The 16,939-nt window shown below is 45.8% G+C and overlaps 1 protein-coding gene across 2 annotated transcripts in view; it reads left to right on the top strand.

Annotated features, from left to right (window-relative positions):
• The window catches only part of TFCP2 (transcription factor CP2), a 356,031-nt gene that overhangs the window by 324,950 nt on the left and 14,142 nt on the right, over positions 1 to 16,939 (top strand). For both annotated transcript variants that reach the window (XM_078688852.1, XM_078688853.1), the window contains exon 15: positions 11,732 to 11,783. In XM_078688852.1, coding sequence (XP_078544978.1) covers positions 11,732 to 11,783 — 52 coding nt within the window. The remainder of the gene's footprint in view (positions 1 to 11,731; positions 11,784 to 16,939) is intronic.

Raw genomic sequence — 16,939 nt, 5'->3', positions numbered from 1 at the left:
ATGCTTCTAATTAGGTGCGGTGGGTGGTGGCTATCAGCATGCAATACAGTATTGCCTGCAGTAGGCTTCCTGTAAAGTATGGTGTCCAACATGTTCTGTCTGACCTCTATTGTAATGTCCAGAAAATGTGCTTCTGTTTGACTCAGATGAGATGTAAATGCCAAATTATATACATTATTGTTCAGGGTTTCAATGAATTTGATTGCCTCCTCATATGTCCCACGCCAAATCATTAGGACATCATCGATGTACCTATACCATCGAACGATATGGCGGGAGCAGATTTCATGGTGATCACCATGGAGGACCTGTCTCTCCCAGTAGCCCATGTGCAAACAGGCATAACTAGGAGAGAAACAGGCCCCCATAGCTACGCCCCTGACCTGCTGATAGTATTGATTGAGGAACATAAAGTAATTGTGGTTTAAACAGAAGCTGGTCATGGTAAGTAACATTTTGTTGTGTTCAGCGAGCTCAATCGGGCGCTGGCCTAAGTAAAACTTGGTAGCTCTCATTCCGTCTGTATGCACAATACTGGTGTAAAGAGATGTTAAATCAAGTGTAATCAGCCAGTAGTCTTTTTCCCATTTTACATCATTGATTTTTCTTAAAAAATCACTCGAATCCTGGATGTACGATGGGAGTGCTGTAACATATTCCTGAAGGAATGAGTCAATATACATTGTGGCATTCTCTAGCAACCCCCCACATGCCGAAATTATAGGTCTTCCAGGCGGCCTAGTGGCATTTTTATGCACTTTGGGGATTAAGTACAACACAGGGGTGATTGGGTGGTCATTCTTTAAAAATTTCAACTCATCCATGCTAATGAGCCCACTCGGAAGCCAGCCCATCAACATGGAATGGAAATCAGATTGCGCTTTTCTCAATGCTCCCACATCACAGTGTTTGTAACAGTTTAAATCATTCAGTTGCAAGTACGCCTCCTCCATGTAAAGATTCCTGGGCCAGAGCACGACGTTTCCGCCTTTGTCAGATTGTCTGACTATTGTGTTACCATCCTTTTGAATTTTTTTGACCAGTTCATGGTATTCATTGTTACACCTTTGGTTATGATGTTTAGATTTCAATGTCTTTTTATGCAAAGTCTTGACTTGTTTGATAATGGCATCATGAAATATGTCGATGTTGTCATAAGGTGTTACCGGTGTAAATGTGGAATGCGGTTTAAACTTAGTTAACCTGCCAACTGGGGCAGTTGGCTCCCCCTGTGTATTCGATAAGGAAGAATCTTCCAGTCTCAACGCTTCCAAATCCTGCATAAGCGGGATATCATTTACTGCTAACCCCATAGTAGTCGACGCAACCGTAGATCTTTTGGCTGTGTTACGTGATATACTACTAGCAAAATGTTTCTGCAATTTAAGTTTACGCGTGAATTTGAAAAGATCAATTCTTGTATTAACGTAATTAAAGTTGCTTGGGGGACTAAAAGACAAACCCATCGACAAAATACGAATTTCTGAGTCAGTAAAAGCAGTAGGAGATTAATCACAGATAAACCATTCTCCAATGAATTAGATATATCGCTTACTTCTTTTTGTTGGTCTTCCACCGTTTGTAGTTCCTTTTCTTGGGCTTTGCGCTTTGCGTTGCATTTCCTGCGTTCTCGCCGCTTGGTGTTTGTGCTTTTGTTTGAGCTGAAACTCTGGGTCGTAAGGTGTCGCGCCTGTCCTGGCGAATGCATTCCAACTCTTGTGCCAGAGTGAACCGGGTAAACCCCAACCGCGCCGACCCTCAAGGCGCATCCGATTCAGACCCACTATCCATATTTGAGCTGAGGTCTGTATTGGTGGAATTCTCAGGTGATTTGGAGCGTGAGGGAACTGCAGCTGGAGTGATAGTTTGAGCCATACGCGAGCTGGATGCTTTTGTTGCCTTAATAGCGTCGAACTTGCGGGCGAATGTAAAGATACGACCCTCATTGTAATCGGTCTTATCTCGCTGGAATTTAAATGCCTTACGTTTGCGAATCACATCCTCCTCATTTTGGACTCTTAACTGCATTATCTCTCTGAGTTTTTTACATTCCAACGTGATGTCCGCATTATCCGTGCACAAACTCTCGATTTCAGCTTCAATCTCGTCAATCTGTTCTTGAATTTTCACCCGGTCACTGTCTGCATATCGCACCAACATTACCACCAAGCGCCGAGACAAGTCTAGACTCCATTCTGCCCAGTCCTTGAGCAATGCTGGGTCCATGTACTCGTAACTCGGGGCCAGCATAACTCTCAACCCCCGAGGGATCCGATTTACCTCAAGGTATCTACTCAGGGAACGGTGTTCCCACCACTTGGACTGTTCACGTTTAAGGAGTTTTTCCAGGATTTTGAACTTCTCACGGACACCGGAACAACCCGTAGCGCCTGGTTCCTCGGAAGTGCTCACCAGCGACTCCCCCAACCGGGGAGTCGTCAAAAGCTTCGAGAGCCGCCACCTCTCTCCCTTTGCGTGCGTCTGCCGACATGGTGTTTGCCAACTTAGCGATGTAAATATTTTGCTCACTCGTTACGGGGATACGGCCACAATAGCTGCCAAACCACCGTATGTGCACAACTTTCCCACCGGAACAGTCCTTGATTTACCGCTTAGTAACGGGTACTCGGCACGGTTTCAGGACAGCCGTCCCACCATACCAGACCCGGTCTCCAAGACGGCGAGCTTGTTCGGTGTCCAGGGGCTGGAGCAGTCTCTCCCCAACGGGAGAAATAAACGACTTCCGGTGAACCGGAGGTCACGGCTTCCTGCTGCTCTGCCGCTTTGCGGGAAAGGGGTCTACCAACACCGGATAAACACTTAACCGGTTTGAATAATAATCAGTTCGTTTCGAATCAGCAGCACGCCCACCATAAGGAACCGCAGCAGAAAAAGAAACGGAAGACCCAGAATGCAGGTGAGTTTTTTATTTTCGGGCACACCTCGTCAGCATAACGTTTCGGCCTACACAGAGGCCTTGGTCATATGACGCACTGAGGGAAGTGAGCTAAATTGATATATATATATATATATATATATATATATATATATATATATATATATATTTTTTTTTTTTTTTTCCGAGGCATATGAGCTGCAGATTACACAATGTGCATAGATCGCCACCTAGTGTTGGGCCCGAATGTTTGCAGTTGTTTTTTGTCTTGAAGTCTTCGGAAGTCACGAGATGGGTAACTCCTCCTTTGGACAATAGTGTGCATGGGCATCGCTCCATCCTTAGATTGGTTTTTTCCGCCATCGGGCTCAGATGTGTTTCCTTTGCTCCGGTTTGGAACCGATTTTCCTTCGGCGCGCAATCCTCACCCAGTTCGACGGTATTGTCTCGATCACACTTCCCATTGACGCGACTTCGAAGTCTTCGATTCTGGTCGTCGACAAAGGCCTTCGGGCCTACCTGGGCCTTACTCTCTGGCTCATGGAAAGGACGCCATTTAAGAAGTGTCCTCAATGTGGATCGAAGTTTACCCACACTGATCTACATGAGGTGTGCAACCTTTGCCTCTCACCGGAGCACGATGCCAGACACTGTTCGGCTTGTGCTTCCTTCCGCTCCAAGAAGATGATTCGGGACCGACGAGCTCGAAGAACCATGGCTCGCTCGTCATTTTCGATCCCGGATGACATATTCCAAGAGGGCGTTGACGTGCCAGAGCAGGAGCAACAACATGGCGTCAACAGCGACTCCGAGGCCGACAACTCATACAACGAGACATCACTCCGGCACAGAGGTTCGTAAGTACATACGTCAACACCGACCCTTCCTCGACACCCTCCAAAAAGGCTTGCCTTCGGGCCCGGGTACACACCGAGAGACTGCTTCCCATGCCCCGCTTTCGGGCTCGGCAAAGAAGCCTGCTAAGCCTTCAGGCGCCTCGGGCTCGAGTCAGCCTACACCCGTTGCCGGCACACACCTACCAGCACCAAAAAAGAAGCCATCTTCCACCTCAGCTGCATCCACATCTGAGCACTAGGCGCCGAAGACTGGCACCAGCTCCTCGCCACCAAAACCACACTCTGAGCCGAGCAAGAAATTGCCACCAAAAGCACCCGACTTCCATGCTTCGGAGACGAAAAAACCACCGGAGCCGAATTAAGCTTCGGAGCCGAAAAACCACACGGCCCACCGGACAAAGACACTACAAAAGAACATGCTTCTACCCAAAAGATGTTACCGGTTCGGTGCCCGAAAAAGCCTACGGAACCAAAAACCTCGGCACCGAAGGATCTACCTCCCACAGAGGAAGTATTCCATCCAGATCCTACACAAGACTCTGGTTAAATATTCCAAAACTGGTCGATTGACTCTTAGTTCTAAAAAACGACCATTAGAGACGCCTGCACCGGCTCCTCATCCTAAGAAGAAGGACATTGCGACTTCTCCTTTAAGAATACCTTCTCCTCCTCCTCTTCCTCCACCACCTCCTCCCTTGCCACATCACTTCCCTACACCATCTCCTAATCCATTAGAAGATGATGATGACGGAGATAACACCTCTGATGATACAGGGGATGGTGCAGATAATGAACCACTAGATAATCCTTGTCCTCCTGGCTCACCTGACCCGTGGGATGATTATAGTACCCCAGACGTCCCTAACATCCCACAAGATGACCTATACCCCTCCAGGCCTTCCCCACTGGAGTACACTATATGATTTAACAAACTTGTCCATAGCGCTGCCGAATATCATGGAGTTGACCTACATTCTGACCCAGTAGACGAAGACTTCCTTATGGATACCTTTTATACAACACAAAGGTCCACCTCAATTTCACCTATGCTTAAAGGGGTTATTAAGCATGCGCCAGAGGTCTTCAAAGATCCAGTTATGGTTCGAATGTACGCAAAAGAGCCAATTCCCAAACATCAGGCGAGGCTCCCCCGCCAGATAAAGAGTCTAAACTCCTAGATGCCTCAGGCAAGCGAACGGCTTCCTAGGCAGCAAACATTTGGCGTATTGCTAATACTCCGGCATTATTAGCAAGGTATGACAGGGCACATTATGACGAGTTAGAATACATAATGCAGCACCTTCATGAAAAGTACAAAAATAGGGCCAATGAACTTATACAAGAGGGTAAAACCATGACCAATACCTCTATTCGTTATGCCCTAGATGCAGCAGATACAGCTTCAAGGAAAATTAATACCAGTGTCCTTTTGCGTAGGCATGCCTGGCAACGCATTTCAGGTTTCAAACCTGAAGTACAAAGTGCCATACTCAATCAACCCTTTGATGAGCAACACTTATTTGGGCCTTATGTGGACGTATCCCTTGAAAAAATGAAAAAGGATACGGACACAGCTAAATCTATGGGAGCCTTGCAGTCGCAAGCTCCCACACATTCTTTTCGTCGCTCATCCTATAGAAGCACCACTAGAGGCTACTCCTCAGATAGTCCCTCTACTTCTTAGAAAGCCCCTACACAATCCACCTACAATAGGGGCTATCAAAGAGGGGGGTTACAGGGGTAACAACAATAAAGGCAGAGGCAAAACTAACAACTCCCGCTCTGCCTCCATCCCTGCCCAATGACTTCCCTCCACTTCCCCCACCACATTCCACTCCAGTTGGGGGAAGACTACAACATTCCTTCCTGTTTAGACCAACATCACATCAGACAGGTGGGTGCAACAAATAATTCAAGCAGGTTACTGTCTCGAACTAACCTCTACCCCCCAAACATACCACCCAAACAGCATCCAATGTCACAAGAACATTTGATATTGCTCAGGCAGGAGGTAATATCCCTCCTACAAAAAAGTTCAATAGAACCAGTTCCACTGCATCAACAAAACAAGGGAGTGTACTTCCTTTACTTCTTATCCCAAAAAAGGATGGCTCTCTCGGGCCTATTCTAGACCTCAGACCACTAAACCTGTACATACAATCAGACCACTTCCATATGGTCACACTCCAACTGGTCCTTCCTCTCATTTTACAAAAAGTCTTCCTTGCCACTATAGATCTCAAAGACACCTATTACCACATTCCCATTCACACAGCTCACAGAAAGCATCTCAGATTTGTAATAGACGGTCGCCACTATCAATTCAAGGTACTCCCATTCGGAGTCACAACAGCACCAAGAGTGTTTACCAAGTGCCTAGCAGTAGTAGCAGCACACTTAAGAAGACAGCACATTCACGTCTTCCCATATCTCGACGACTGGCTCATAAAAGCCAGCTCATACAGTCAGTGTGTACAACACACTCACACCACCATCCAATTACTCCACAACTTGGGGTTCACAGTAAACCACACCAAGTCCTATCTGTAACCGTCCCACGTACAATAATATCTCGGTGCCACAATAAACACCTCAACAGAGCTAGTTTCCCCCTCTCCTGCCAGAATAGCAAATATGCAAGCTATTTTAACCAAATTCCAACCGCAACACACTCTTCCAGCTCGAGTGTTCGTGCAACTCATAGGAATGATGGCCTCTTGCATATTCATAGTGCCTCATGCAAGACTACAGATGCGTCCTCTTCAAGAGTGCTTAGCACGACATTGGAACCAGGCTCAAGGTCAATTAACAGACCTAGTGTTGGTAGACGGTCGAATTCACCGCTCTCTGCAATGGTGGAACACCAAGAACCTTTCTAAGGGCCGACCGTTCCTAGAGCCAGTTCCTCAAATAGTTATAACAGCAGAGGCATGGCTCTCCAGCTGGGTAGCCCACCTCCTATAGCACACCATGCAGGGCAGGTGGACACAACAAAAGTTACTCCACATCAACCACCTGGAGTTACTAGCCATTTTTCTAGCCCTAAAAGCATTCCAAAAGCACATATCGGGCACAGCTGTCTTAGTCCGCACAAACAACATGACAGCCATGTACTACATAAACAAACAAGGAGGGACACACGCTCTGCAACTCGCTCAGCACAGCAGATGTAGAGATGGGCTATACCTCTCAACATCTTCCTCTTAGCCCAACATGTTCCAGGAGTACAAAACACCATAGCCGATCTGTTAAGCCGTCAGACACAACTGATCCACGAGTGGGAACTTCATCCACAAGTTCTTCAACCGTTCTTTCAGATGTGTGGACAACCTCCGATAGACCTCTTCTCCACCCACGAAAACGCCAAATGCCCAAGCTTCGCCGCCAGGTATCCACACCCGCTGTCCAAAGGCAATGCGATATGGATAAACTGGTCCGGCAAATTTGCGTACGCTTTTCCACCTCTCCCACTGCGTCCATTAGTGGTGCGCAAACTTCAGCAACATTCCCTCACTCTCATTCTAGTTGCTCCAACTTGGCCAGACAACCGTGGTGCACCACACTGCTGCAACTTTCTGTGGTACCGCACCAAAAGCTATACCTGACTCCACGCTTCCTAACCCAGAACCATGGAGAGATCAGACACCCAGACCCAGCTCAGCTCAACCTAGCGAGCCGGCTCCTGAGGTCCTAGAGTTCGGTTATCTTAACCTTCCTCCTGACTGTATGAACGTTATTAATAAAGCTAGACGTCCTACCACTAGAGCATGTTATGCAGCCAAGTGGAAACGTTTTGTAATATACTGCCATAACAACGACATCAATCCTCTAGATGTGTCTATTTGACACACTTACTACACCTCCAAAGATGTAACTTAGCATACACATCTATTAGACTGCATCTTGCTGCCATTGCAGCATATCTACAAAATAGACAACATCTATCACTTTTTTGAGTACCTGCCATAAAAGCTTTTATGGAGGGCCTCAAAAGAATAATTCCTCCCAAAACACCTCCTTCACCTGTGTGGAATTTAAACCTTATTCTCACACGGTTAATGGGACCCCCTCTGAACCTTTACATAAATGTGAACTGCAATTCTTAACTTGGAAAGTTTCTTTCCTAGTAGCTATTACTTCTCTAAGAAGAGTTAGTGAGCTACAAGCATTGACCATTCAAGACCCTTTTCTGCAAATGCATCATAATAAGGTTGTTCCCAGTACCAATCCTAAATTCCTTCCAAAAGTCATTTCACCCTTCCATCTCAATCTGTAGAGCTGCCCGTATTCTTCTCGCAGCCACAAACAGCCTCAGAAAGAGCTCTTCATACCTTAGATGTCAAAAGAGCATTGCTTTACTACATTGAAAGAACACAACCTGGAGGAGCCAAGATGGCGACCTGAACGGACGTGTTGATTCCCGGCTCCGCGAGCCTGTGCACCCAGCACCGACATCCTGCCTTTTATCCTGACTTTTGACCGCTGCGTGGCGATGCTATGACCGCGCTGCTTCTATCTGTGATCTTCCGAGGTCCCTGCGTGCTGTATTGAGAGAGATATCGTCGTGCTGCCTGGACGACTGCCGTAGCCCTGGCTCTGGGACCCGTTTGCTTCCTCTCCGCCGGCGGTCACTGGCCCGGCAACGGCCTGCTGAACCCGAGGTGCGCCGGTGCGCTCATCCCTGTTGCTGTTCAAGGGGGAATCTGACGGATCCTTGACCACCCGAGTGCCCCGCTCCATAAGGACGACGCGTCGTGCAGCCGTTTGCCCGCTGTGGCTGCCTTCCCTGGGTGACACTGCGACTCTTCGCAGCCGCTCCATCTTGATGGTCGCCCCTATGCTCGCCCCTATGCTCGCCTTCGCCTAGATGCGGAGCGGCAGTGGCATCCCCCGTGCGGCGCTCCCAGGCCGTGTGTTGTGCTTGCAACGGTGACCCGGAGTGCGCTTAATTGAAACCGCGCTCGCCCCCTTCTCCGTGTACATGTCCCGGGGCAGAAGAAATGGCGGCTGCCTTCCCTGAGATGGTGAGGGCTGTCTCGTGTGACGATTATACCACCCTGCCCGTTGGCGAGCCGGATACTGCGCCTAGAGAACCATTCCCTACTGTGGAGCTGGAGTGCCGGCAATCGATGCCAACGTACGGGGCCATCCTGGCCGAACTTGCCGGGCTCCGCCGTGATTGGCGTGCCTTCTTCGGTGAATTGGGTGAGCGGCTCGACGGTATCCCTCTCTCGACTCGGGGGAGTTCGACCACTTCTCGGGACTATACTGGCTCGCCTTTGTCTGTCTCTGTTGGGGACGCCGGGATTCGGAATGAGCGCGGGAAGGTGTTGACTTTCCCTATTTGCCGTGATGCCTGTGAACGACCGTCCAACTGCTTCACTGGCGCTACAATGTTTAACCTTTTGTCGGGGTCTGAGACTTTGTCTACGGAGAGGTTAGTGTTTCAAACTTTGACTTTGTTAACATCGGTCCCCTTTGAACCTGCAGCTTTGCAAACATTTGATTTCTGGCGACGGATTGGATGTCTCTTCCTGAGTTCGGGGGTGATTATCCTGTGTGCCTGCAGCTCGGCGAGTGACTGGTGGTGCCCATTTTGTCTCTGCCTCCCTTCTTTTCATCGGTGGTGGCCATTTTGTCCTCCGGCTTTTTTGAGTTGGACCTCCCCCGGTGGCCATGTCGGAAGAAACGCTCGAGATCTGGCCAGGGCTGAGGGAATCTTCATCAATGCTCTTTATGGACTGGCTGACGGAGACTCTACTCGGACTGCTCTTTTGATGTGTTCCTTGTAATTATGTGCGTTTACTGTGTCAAATTGCTTGAGTCGTGCTGCTGCATTCTTATTTTGTTTATGTTCCCCCGAACTGCATAATTTTGCGCTGCTTTTATCTCTTGGCTGGCGTAGACCTGAATGGAGCTGCTTTCCTGGTACATTTGTACGCGCTATTTACAATGATCCTTTTCTATTTTAGGTTGCAATGGATGTGTCCGATTTTTGATCCCTTTTCACGGGATGGATGTTTTGGTGGGCTGGGGGTCTGGGGGTGAGTCTTGCTGTCCGTGATATTGTAATTTGTGTTGATCGGCTGGTGGGGACCCGGACTGTAACGCTATTTCGGTATACTTAGGGGCGCTATTTTTGATATCCCTTTTCACATATGGCTGTAATGACTGTCTTCTTTTTGACCTTGTGTAAGGGGCGGAAGTTTTGTGCGGGCGGTGGAGTCCGGGAATCGGTGATTGTGGCCCTCCTCCGGGGTTAGGTGTTACATGGGAGTTTTAGATTAGGTTGTTCTTTTCTTGCTCCCTATATCTTCGGTGTTATGATACTTTTCTTCTTTTCTTTTCTTATTCTCTTATTCTATATTTCGGGTTTATTGGGCGACAGACACACTGCAGGGGGGGGGTAGGCCGTAGCCTCTGCATGCTTGTAGGGTGGGGGGTTGGGGGTTGGGTTTTTCGGTTTCTTCTGTTTCTATGGTGCCTTGTTTTTCTTCTTTCTTTTAGTTCTTCTTTTCTTTTCTACCTTGGGTCCGTGTCGATGTTGCTGGTGGGCGGGTGGCGGTAGTTATTTATTGAGATATTGGCTCTGATACCCTTGCTGCGCATTTTCTGGGCCGCCATGCCGCCTGAGGGGACTCGACATTGGGTTGCTGGCTATGTGTAATTCTGTGGCTATTGTTATGTCACGCCTACATGGACCCCCTTTTTTCTTAGTTTATAGTTGCTATTTCCAATTAAAACGGAACAGTTGGACTTTAATAGTTGCTACGGAACCTTTAAAATTAACCTTCAGTGCTCCTGAGGCGCGATGGCACGTGATTTACAGTGTACCTCCTGACTGCTCGATTATTGATATCGTTGTGCTATTGCGTCGCCATGTTGCATGCGCTCCTGCTCAACATATTTGTGGCCGGCCTGAAGGTTGTAGGCCTGTAGTTGTACTTTGTATATGCACCAATAAAGGTTTTCAAAAAAAAAAGAACACAACCTTTTCGTAAAACTAAACAGCTTTTTGTGTCTTTCTCACCACCACACAAAGGCAACCCCATATCAAAATCTGGGATACCTAGGTTGATTGTCAACTGTATACAAATTTGCTACCACAAAGCTAAACGTACATGATCTGTTCCTCCTAAAGCCCATTCTACTAGAAAGATAGGGGCTTCAATGGCCTTTTTAGGGAGCATTCCCTTAGATGACATCTGCAAAGCAGCTACATAGTCTACACCGCACACATTCACAAAACACTATTGTGTAGATGTGCAAACTAAACAAGCTACTGTGGGGCCAGGCTGTACTAAAACACTGTTTCAAACTACTGCAACAGATACTGGTGGTCGCAGCTAAGAGTGGGTACTGCTATACCATCTATGTACTGTGTGTAATCTGCAGCTCATATGCCTCGAACGGAAAATGCTACTTACCAGTATGCATCTATTTTTGGCATGTAGAGCTGCAGAGTTACACATGCCCACCCGCCTCCCCGGCTACCTTTATCTGTTCCAGTATTATCTTAATTAGATACAGCTTACATGAGCATCTCCTGTTTCTTACAAAACTCCATCATTTCCCTGCTGGCGACAAACAATCTAAGGATGGAGCCGATGCCCTTGCTCACTATTGTCCAAAGGAGGAGTCACCTATCTCGTGATTTCCAAAGACTTTTCAGGACAAAAAACAACTGCAAACATCCGGGACCAACACTAGGTGGTGATCTATGCATAGTGTGTAACTCTGCAGCTCTACATGCCAAGAACAGATGCATACTGGTAAGTAGCATTTTCCATATATTCCCCAAAATGGACAAATGCACATTCAGATGTTTAAAACCAAATTTTGCTAAATTGATTGTGTCTGTTGTCCTGTTCCAATCCAGGAAAATTATTCCCTTTCACATGTTTTTGTTTCTTGCAGATACATTAATAACCATTCTCACTGCCGTGCATTTAAAACAACTTTTTTTTAAATATTTCAGATGATACAGAATTTTCAGGATGAAACATGTTTTGTTCTCGACACAATGAAAGGTAAGAAAGAAGTAAATTGAATCTATAATATATATGGACCCTATAACAGCTAATCTCCTTCACCGTTACTGTGAATGACACCAACCTTGTTATCTTCTCAATCGGTTGAATGTGAAGGTGATGTTAAGCTTGGTTCTTTTTGAAAACTAGAAGGACCAAGAGTGGTAAAGTTGGCACAAATCAGTGACCAGTGTGCTGCTGTGCTGTATTGAAACATAACCATGATAATGATTATGAATGCTTAGGCACAGGATTGCAGTGTGCAAGTCATTGACCTATGTCAGTGTTAATTCCTTGTATGCCAATATGCATGATAGCTATGGTTCAACTTTGCATGTTTCCACTAACTACTATGTGTTGTGGTTCTTAGTATGTAGCATGTTCAGGAAATTGGCTTTCTTTTGTCTCATAGTTTCCCAAGTTACCCATTTATCTGGAACAATGTATCTAGGGAGAAAATATCTCTAGGGGAGGCTTCTCTCTTTGACTAGTAGGGGAAATTCTTTAGGCCTTCTATTCCAGTCACCTATTCTTCAAATTCCACATAGGTTAAAGAAGTCCTACAACTCCCAGGTGATCATGGTCAGGCCTACTTCAATTCTTAATGTCTCATAATAAATTGATCAAACCCATTAAATCTGGCATGACTTCCCAGTGAACAGATGTAGCATATACCCTTTACTTTACACCGGCCTATTCAAGTGCACGGAAACTGCCAAACTAAATGCAAAAGGTTATAGAATTGCAAATTTGTATCAAAAATATAAAATAATACATCTTGAAAACAATGTATAACTCCTCTTAACAGGCCTTCACAAGAATCATCACAAGGTTTGTCAGAGTGGGTGGCAGTCAACAAAACGTTTGCCTACTACAGAAATCTGTGAGATGACATGTAACAAAAACCCTGTCGATAGCTTGTTACCCAGTGTGATAACCAGTGTTAAATGCTTATTGGCTTTAACAAATGTTATGCACACTAAATAAGCTAGACCAACTGACTTTGTCATGACGTTTCATAATAAGCAGACCATACCGATCGCATTGGACGGAACATTTCCCAGTGCGCAAATCAGGCCTCGAGCTGGTCACTCTAATCAACTCAGGCCTGCTTTATTTATTTTTTATTTTAAAAAAAATTTATTTATCGAGTTCAAAGTTATAAAAACATTCAATAATACAAAGTGATAAAAAGCGAGAAGGTCAAACAACCCCCCCCCCCCCCCCGCCCTCCCTCCTAGGCAGAGCAGTATCATAATTTAAGTACATTTCGGACACATCAAGAAATACACTTATGTAAGGCAATAATGTTAATGTTAATGTTAATGTTATGGTGATTTGTATAGCGCACGGCTGCCCCAGCAAAGGGGCGTCCCGGCGCTGCGGACAGACAGTTTACAGTGAGGTGGAGGCGCAAAAGAAACTATTGTTGAAAAAGGTGAGTTTTGACAGCCTTTCTGAAGGCTAGGAGATCCTGTATCCCGCGGATAGCTTCAGGTAGCTTCAGGTAGACTATTCCATAGCAAGGACAATTATGAAAAAAAATCTTACATATAGTCCACCACTATGGGCCGGGAAATGTGAACACACCAATTCCAGGGTATCGTTTTGGGAGCTACAAATGCCATGGCGACAAGCAAGCACCTCCACAGGGCCATCGAGCTGTAGATGAAAAAAGGGGGGTTGTAGCACAAAGCGTTCACAATAGGTCTGGGTGGGACACCAAATGTGCCGTAAGGGGGGCCCTAAAATCTTTGGGGCAGGATGACTCTGGTAGCTCCTCCTCTTATATCTGTAGCTGATCTCTACAGTAAATCAAGTCACGGAGCCATTTTTTTTACATTGGGTGTTGTCTTAGCTCCTCAGCACTGCGCAACCGCCCTTTTTGCGAAGAGGGCAGAAACTGCAACGATGCGCCTCTTCAGGCATGCTTTGAGTGTAAACTTTTACACAAAGCACCCATCAGACACCGTCTTAAAATTAAAACGATGTACAAAATTACGATTGGCTAATTTCCTTAGAGGGCCTAACTGGTACTCTCACTGAGCAAACCCTGTAATATCCATGATGTATCACACAGAGTAACCAACAATAACATTCTTGCCTGCTAGGGTAATCTGTGAGATTCCATGTGACATAATATCGATCTTGAGCTTTAAAGTAGAGTAATAACTAGCTGCTCTTAAATGTCTATTGCCTTTAACATTTGCTTTTCACAATAAATGTGAAGCATAAGGCCTTTATCATAGCATTGCATAATAAACCGACCAGGCCTATGGCCATAATAATTGTCTTGCCCCCATGATGAACTCAGCCCTGCTGTATTAAGTGTAAGCCAAAAAGAGCAATACGTCTTCTTAGTGAAAGCAAACAAATTTGCTTCCTTCAACTCCCATACTTGGGGGAAACCAGCATGTGGGTAGAGCCAATGCCCCCCTTTCAGTAGTGCTCTAAAAGCTCTTTTGTGTTATGACATAAGGTCAAATAACAGCCAGACCTAAAAATCCTTGTAGTTTAGTATAGCCGATACTGTTTTCAAACACAAAACTGTGCTCCAAAGTTATTGATGGAAGGGGAAAGTGCTGGTACTGCACTACATTCCTCATGACTACATTTCTCCCATCTGTGCATCTGCCAAAAACACAGTAAATTATGTAGTTGTCTAAAACATTAAAGGCTTTACAAGCCATGTGTTTTCTCCCAAAAGTCCCACTCTGCTACCGGCTCAGGCAGCTGAATACATCAACAAAATAATCATGCAGTGCACTGGAAGCACTATTCAGTTCAGACAGGCTTTATTCGACAAAAGTCATAAAAGCAAACAGTACATACAAATAAAGTTTAGACATATAAATAAGACTTGATCTTGAAAAATCTGTACATATATACATATAAAACCCAAAAGTTCATTATACAGTTAAAACATTTCATCTATATAATTAGCCAGTTATATACATAATTAAAAATAGATTCCGGTATAGTGATTACATGTTAATCTTTGAGCATTCTACTTCTGATGGTCCATGCCCAGCCCAAATACTTTGCCACGGCTATACAAATTGTCATATCAGTACAGGAACATATGATGCGTATTGCCACTGACCCCCGGTTGGTGCCCAGTAATCTACACATTGGACGAAGCCACGTTCTTCGGGGCTCCGAGTATACCGGGCATTCAAAAAGCAGGTGTCCAATAGTCTCCGGGCGAGCTGAGCAAGATGGACAAACAGCTTTAGCCACCGGAGACCACTTACTAGTGAAAGCCCCTACTGGTAGGCTCCCAATCCTCAATTGAAAGTATAATTTGCGCTGAAGAGGTTTTGAGATCACGTCCCAGAAGGTTTCCAATTTAGGCACATCCTTAGTGGCTAAAAACATTCCGGTCAAGGACCCTGGGTCTGAAGACCTGTAAGCCCCAGAGCCCACAAACTGCCAATACAAAGTCTTTAGAGTCTTCTTAGGGGGAAACCTTGAATTTGTAGGATCCTCCCACAAATTCCGCAGGCCCAAGTTAATCAGAATGCCCCGAACATGGTCTAGCCACTTGATCTTATGGAAGGTGTCGTTATGAATAACATCAAGCAAGCCTCTTGCGAAAATCTCAAGTGCCGGCGTAGTCCAAATCCTCCTCCAGTATAAAACTGGACGAAAGGATGCTATAAGCGCTATTGGGAATAACCCCAGATCATAAAAAAGTGGATTCATAGGGGTACTCTGAGGACGTTTTATTAAATTCCTTAAAAAGGAATTTTCAGAGATTGACATCCCCCTAGGGCTTTCACATCCCCATATCTCAACCCCATACAGGGCAGAACTAACTGCTTTACCATTATAGACCGCCAGTACTGGAGATATTGGCTTAGTGAGAGACTTCTGGTGTTCTAGGCACAGTGCTCCAGTTAACTGCCTATGTCTTAATGTGGCCAGGTCAATTTGTTGTTTCCAATTCAACTTGCTATCAATGCAAACACCCAGGTAAGTAAATGCTTGGACCCTTTCCAGAGGACGCTGATTCATGTTCACGGTACCCTTAAAAGATTTGGAAGCATTAAAAGTCATAAACTTTGATTTCTGTACGTTTACTTCTAGACCTCGAGCGGCACAAAAATCTTCAAAAAGCTTGAAGCCCTTTTGAAGCCCGCTGAGAGTTTTTGAGACTAAAAGACAGTCCTCGGCAAACATTAAAATGGGGACTTTTGCTCCAGCAAGGAATGGTGCATCAATATTAGTGAATTAAAATCTTTGCCACATCATTGATATATAAGGAAAATAGAGTTGGTGCCAGGAACAGCCCTGGCGTACTCCAGTTTCCACTGGGAACTGCGGAGTAACATTCCCGAGACTCCCCCACCTAATCTGTGCATAATTTTGTTCGTGGAGTCTTTTAAATAACGATAAGAGAGGCCCTGGCAGACCCATGTCACCAACGACTCTCCATAAAGTAGAACGTGGAACCAGGTCGAAATCTGCTCTTAAATCTATAAAAGCAGCATATAGACTTCCATGTCCAATCAGCACGGTCTTCCAGTACAGCATAGCAAAATGCAGCACTTGGTTGACCGTGCTGATCATGGTTCTAAACCCTGCCTGTAGGTGGGATAAGATCTTATTATTACTTTCCCAATCAAGAATTTTGTTTAAAACCAGCCTACCAAATATATTTTGGGAGGTGTCTATCAGGCTGATGGGGCGATAATTGCCTGGCTGGGTCTTATCGCCTTTTTTAAAAACGGGTATGATGGAAGCACTATTATCTTGGGAAGCACACAGCTTCTGCTCATTCAAAACGTGCTACTGCCTACCAACATGTGAGCACAGCCAAAGCCCTTCACTGTAATAATCCGGATGAATATGCCTCCTTATTCCGCAGTCTTTTAGTATGCAGGGAATCACAACGTGGTCGTTACAACGACTGCGTTGTGATTACGCATACCATTACTCCGCAAGTCGTAACAATGACTTGCGGAGTGGGTGGGGGGGGATTGGCGCTGGATATTGGAATAGTATAATTTACTATTCCAACTCTAGTCTGTGCGGACACTAAGGAAGGTGTTGGGATTTTGAATCCGACCCCCCCCCCCCCCCCCCCACGCAAGTCGTTGATCCGACTTGCGGAGTAATGGTATGCGGACCGCGTTGTGATTCCCTGCGTACTA

This window comes from Lissotriton helveticus, chromosome 1_1, assembly GCF_964261635.1.
Source record: "Lissotriton helveticus chromosome 1_1, aLisHel1.1, whole genome shotgun sequence".
Taxonomy (NCBI): Eukaryota; Metazoa; Chordata; class Amphibia; order Caudata; family Salamandridae; genus Lissotriton; species Lissotriton helveticus.
Note: the sequence above shows the minus strand (reverse complement) of the source record. Positions and strands in the feature narration are given on the sequence as shown.